At 43.3% G+C, this 5,966-nt stretch overlaps 1 protein-coding gene across 1 annotated transcript; it reads left to right on the top strand.

Annotated features, from left to right (window-relative positions):
* Positions 1–1,001: 1,001 nt before the first annotated feature.
* Positions 1,002–1,730, top strand: LOC141022004 (uncharacterized). Its single transcript, XM_073497875.1, has one exon. The coding sequence runs from the start codon at positions 1,002–1,004 to the stop codon at positions 1,728–1,730; it is 729 nt and encodes a 242-aa protein (XP_073353976.1).
* The last annotated feature ends 4,236 nt before the right edge of the window (positions 1,731–5,966 follow it).

The following is a 5,966-nucleotide window of genomic DNA, read 5'->3' as shown; positions in this document are numbered from 1 at the left end:
TCAGCTGCATCCTTCGTTGAAAAGAACGTTGTTCTAATCACTTTCAAAGAGCGCCATGACTGTTCTGTGTCCATCATCATTCAGCGCATTATGTAGATTCCGTCGGAACCAGCACCTAAAATGGAAGCAAACAGTGTATCTCCTAGAATGTTCAACGCTCGTTTCATGATGATGCCTCCAGGAGCAAAACACCGATTACTATAAGTTTGCTAGTTAGGATGGTAGAGTAATTTAATTATTATGGAGCTTGAACTATCGGAATGATCTTTTGCAACTTATGTAGCTCTTACGGACTCTCAACTTGTTGTTTCAACCATCAGAATGATCCTTTGAAACAAATGATGTTTGAACTATCGAAATGATTCATTCGAAAAAATGTAGTTCTTATCCTTTGAAAAGTTCACAATTCAAAAAACCAAAAAAGAAAAAAGATTCATTTTCAAAAATCAAACGAAACAAGAATCAATTTGTGATTCAAAACCTCTACCAATGCCATGTTATCAAACTTATTCAAACCATCTAGTGAAACATATCTCAATTAAAAACCAAACAGGACTCCGTTTTCAAGTGCAAACTATATTTACTTCAACTTTTCCTAAACACACACTTGTGCACCGAATAACATAAAAACCGTGCCTCCCTAACCAAGGAAGATTATTAATTGAAAAAAACGTTTTCACAACAAAGGCACGACCATGCATCTGCTGAGTGTTCTACCGTTTACATGACAACTTTCAAAGCCAAAGATGGATCACGCAGGCAGCTCGCAACGAATAAAAAAAATTCAATGAACAAGACATGTGAAAATCTTAAAAAAACAGATAAAACAAAACCCCTGTTTCCGAAATTCTACGCCTGGAACCGCTGCGTGACTAGCAACTGCTCTTTGGCGGTTTCCTTTTTTGCACGACAAAATAACCCTTTCACTTTTCCGACTCCATTTCATCCTCTTCCTCGAAAGTTTCTCGCCGGCCGCAGTTCACCACCGCACACCTCCAGCCATGGACGACGGGGAACTAACAACACTGACCGAACCCATCACTACCCACGGTACAACCATGCTCGAGGTGGTGTACACCAACGACCCAAGGACCGTGGAGCGGATCATCAAAAAGTATGAAGAATGGCTAAAGGAGGAGAAGAACAAGTTCGTCGGCCTCGACCTCGAGTACACACGTAAGAGCAGTTACATACGACAAGGGATCGCTGTCGTCCAACTTGCCATGCACGAGCATGTCCTTGTATACCACTACTGCAGATCCGAGCGCTCCCATGCGTTAGTTGACTTCCTGCAACGGAAAGCGGTAACTTTCACTAACGTCGACACCAGGAACGACAAGACCATGCTTGCCCGTGCATGCATCAAAATTCCAGACGAGCACCACGTCGACATCCAGAGGCTATTCTGCATCAAGGGTGGTGGAGAAAGGGACTCCATGGCTGACCTTGCAGCGGCCATCATCGACCCCTCATACAAGAACATGAAGAAATCATTCCCAAAGGAGAAGCACCAGTTCTGGGAGTGGAAGCCACTTTCACCGATACACCTTGAGTACGCGGCAAAGGACGGGTATGTTAGCTACGAGTTGTACCATAGAATCCTAATCATCAAGAACGGGCTACGTCACCTGCACCAACAACCAATGAAAGAAAGACTCCGCCCACATAAGAGCAATGACGAGGGATCTTCCAGCGGCTGGAAGCGCCGGAAGGGAAACAGTGGTTGGTAAAGTGCGAGAAAATGGATGTCTACATTAAACTAGTAGGAACTACTATTATCATAATTTAGATTGTATGAACCTATGTTGTAAATATGTTTGTTGTTGCTCAAAGATGTTGTGTGTATTGTATTACTATTTTACGTTTGAACTTTGAACACAGTGGTGTGCTCATGTACAAATGCATACTACGTTTTGCATGTCTAAATGCAATTAGTAAGTTATGTCCCAGTACTGAGCAAGCATATATTGTATCCATGATTATGGAACGAGAGATATCTCGCACGATATTGTATTATAATTTTCATACTCAACCTTTACAAGATGCATCGTGCATTTACAAGAATATGTGATGATATCGTTGTAAACTTTCAGTACAATGCTTATTAAACATTGGCGTGAACAATTCATAAATATTGCAGAAGATCATTCGGTACACAGTCACAAGCGACGAGAACTTTGTTACTTTAACCACATTGGGAAAAAATCCTTGCCTCCATTTCACATCAAACACCGCTCCGTCCATTCAGAACATCCTTGCTATTGCACACAGGTTCCTCTCCGTACACCAGTTCTGCACGATGCCACAAGACTACACTACTGTGTGCAACTGACCTATGTACAAGCGTGACTCACTAAGTGTCTACTCAATCCATGCCTGTGGTGCCACGCGCCCGTGACCCTAGAGACTACACACCTGTGCATCATTAACCGAGCCCCTCTAACCAGATATTCGGACCGATGCCTCTACTATCGTACATCCGTGCCTCTAGAATCTTGACAGCAGCAAGAGGGTTCAAAACCGTGCCTCCACACAACCATGCTTGTACTGACTGCACTTCTGTGCCTCTATTTTCTTGATCAACGTGCCTCACATGAAACCCACAGTAACTCTACGTGCTCCGCACGCGTGATCGCCAATGCAACTTTGGTGCTGCACAGGCGCGTCTCTCAGTATACCCGTACCTCCACAACCGTGCTTGTACTGACTATAATTCCATGCCTCCGTTTTGCTCAATCCACGTGCCTCACATAAAACCAACAGTAACTCTACGTATTACACACACACGTGCCTCTCGCATGAAACCCATAGTATCTCGCCCGTACAACTTTGGCGTTGCACACACGTACCTCTCAGTATACCCGTGCCTCCTCACGACCGTGCCTGCACTGATTTCAATTCTGTGCCTTCATTTGCTTAATCCACGTGCCTCACATAAAAGAGATGCACAGCCGTGCCTCAGAGTAAACAACACACGTGCCTCTACTGTATTGATAACTATGACCCCAGTTAAATAACATCCGTCCAAAAAAACATATTTAAAAGAGATGCACAGCCATACCTCTTCTACAAACATACAACAGCAATGAACACTTAGGTTCATATCATTTGATGTATCTAGACAACATTAAACCGTAACATAGATTTTTAAACAAAATCCATTTATGTTCAAAGGCTATAACTAACATCACTGCGGCAGAAGATTGAAGATAACAACAAGCCTCCCATCACGCTCTTTGAAAGTTATCAGCACCAAGCTGTTTACTTCAATAGACGATGCCTGGAGAAAATCACTGAAACCTTCCTGTTTGAACACCATTCTACTACCCAAGCCAATGAAGTTGGAGCAAGGAGTGCTCACATATATATATCATCATCACCAGATTCCAAAGTAACTTCAAGGGTTAAAACGCCAGTCCTAGGAAAAGTCACAAACTCCTTCAAACTCCTCACAACAATACCAGGAATAACCTAACAAAAAACATCAAGCTATCAGAAATAGAACAAAAATTCAAAACTATAAATAGAAGAGATAATAAAAATAAATAAATAAACAGAAACAAAGAAAAAACTGTGGAAAAAATCTGACCATATGATGACCATTGACATTCATGGAATCAATCCTGTGAACAAAAGGACAACACGGTATGTAGACATCATCAAAGAGTTGACACCTCATGAAATACATCTGCTGATAATTAAGAAAAACACCACAGGTGTAATAACAACTCCCAACAAGTTCCATCTCGGAGTCGCTCAAACCATCAAGAGCTACAAAATATAATTACACAGGCTCAAGGGAACAGAAAAATCATCATGTGCAATAAAACAAGCTAAAAACTTCCTTAAAAATAAACCTTACCAACAGACGGTAAAGGAGACAACGCATCTCCACGACCAGCACGATAAAAATCAATACCAATCCATGTTCCATAATGTTCAAGCTTAATGGTCATTATATCACGAGGACGAACACCATAATCACTGACCAATCGTTCCCAGGAAGGACCATGGAATTTGCTCCTCAACCGACCATGACTAAACAGAACACAATACAAATAACCCTCATTGCACTGAAAAGCAAGATCAGTATCTTCGTCACCCCTCCTTATGGCTAAAGCGCTACACTCCTCGATGTAACGAGCAAGATGAACTCTAACACTGCACGGAACATACTGCACAACAAATCAAAACAAGGATCATAATCAAAACCTAAACAACATGAGAAGCACCAAAAGAAATAAGCGTGTGTGCCAAAAAATTGAACAATTATAAAATGATATTCTTACAACACGCCTCCAACAACGCCGATCCAGGACCACACTGAACCCATCTACAGAAGAATCAACAGAAGAACACGGGCCACCAGGCATACGGCAAAAAAGACAAGCCATAACTGCAAGGAACACAATGATTATCAAGAACTAATCCCACAAAACCCAGTTGAAACTTGACATCTGATAGTGTTGGTAGTCCCCACCCGTAACTACCCCATAAATCTCCATATCCCGGAAATATAATGGGAACAAAAAGAGAAACGAGAAAGGGAAACAGGGTACCCACGAAGGCAACCGGCAGGGAACGGCGATCACGCGAACGGGAAAGCGCGGTCGACGCTAAAGAAGGACCACCGTAAGAGCAGGCAACAAGCGAGGCGGCCGGGACAGGGGCCGCCGTAAACACGCGACAAGAGCGGCGGCCGCGACGGGCGGAGACGACGGCAAAGAAAGAACAGTGCTCCACGATGGTTCGCCCACACCAGAGAGAAACAGATCTCAAAACAGATCAAAAGGTTTTACAAAACATTAAAAGTATAAGGACTAAAGTGAAAAAAGGAAAAACCAGAAAGGGAAACCGGAAACCGAAAAACACGGGAGACGCCGTGCGCGCGCCAAGTGTCGCGCGCGGACCGCCTCGGAAAAGTCTCCCGACCGCTCCGCGCGTGACACTTGGCGCGCGGGGAGCACTCCCTGACTAATCGTTGCGAGGAGCGCTCCTCAAATAGTGATTTCAGAAAGAAAGCCCGTCGGCTCTAACAGTGGGTCAACAAACGCGTTGTTAAAGAGGTCAAACCAACACTTTCTCCTTCTTATTTCTCTTCTTTATCTTACTATTATGCACACAATATTTCGTCCACACTGAAACTGTTTTGTCACAGTGGAACAGTTGAACTGCTATCTATTTGAGAGTGAAATTATGAGCCAGCCTTGGTTAATTAACCATGAGGCACTAGCTATACTGCAAGTTTACAGAGGACATAGCTGGCCATCGCGTTGTGGGGTCTGAACCAGGATGTGCTGGGGATGGACCTGTTGTTGGAAATATGCCCTAGAGACAATAATAAATTGGTTATTATTATATTTCCTTGTTCATGATAATCGTTTATTATCCATGCTAGAATTGTATTGATAGGAAACTCAGATACATGTGTGGATACATAGACAACACCATGTCCCTAGTAAGCCTCTAGTTGACTAGCTCGTTGATCAATAGATGGTTACGGTTTCCTGACCGTGGACATTGGATGTCGTTGATAACGGGATCACATCATTAGGAGAATGATGTGATGGACAAGACCCAATCCTAAGCCTAGCACAAGATCGTGTAGTTCGTTTGCTAAGAGCTTTTCTAATGTCAAGTATCATTTCCTTAGATCATGAGATTGTGCAACTCCCGGATACCGTAGGAATGCTTTGGGTGTACCAAACGTCACAACGTAACTGGGTGGCTATAAAGGTGCACTACAGGTATCTCCGAAAGTGTCTGTTGGGTTGGCACGAATCGAGACTGGGATTTGTCACTCCGTGTAAACGGAGAGGTATCTCTGGGCCCACTCGGTAGGACATCATCATAATGTGCACAATGTGACCAAGGAGTTGATCACGGGATGATGTGTTACGGAACGAGTAAAGAGACTTGCCGGTAACGAGATTGAACAAGGTATCGGGATACCGACGATCGAATCT

This window comes from Aegilops tauschii, chromosome 4 (genome assembly GCF_002575655.3).
Source record: "Aegilops tauschii subsp. strangulata cultivar AL8/78 chromosome 4, Aet v6.0, whole genome shotgun sequence".
NCBI lineage: Eukaryota > Viridiplantae > Streptophyta > Magnoliopsida > Poales > Poaceae > Aegilops > Aegilops tauschii.
This window is presented reverse-complemented; position numbering and strand designations above follow the sequence as displayed.

Excerpts from the sequence above, each read along its gene's own strand:
- LOC141022004 (XM_073497875.1), top strand. The coding sequence starts at position 1,002 with ATGGACGACGGGGAACTAACAACACTGACCGAACCCATCACTACCCAC.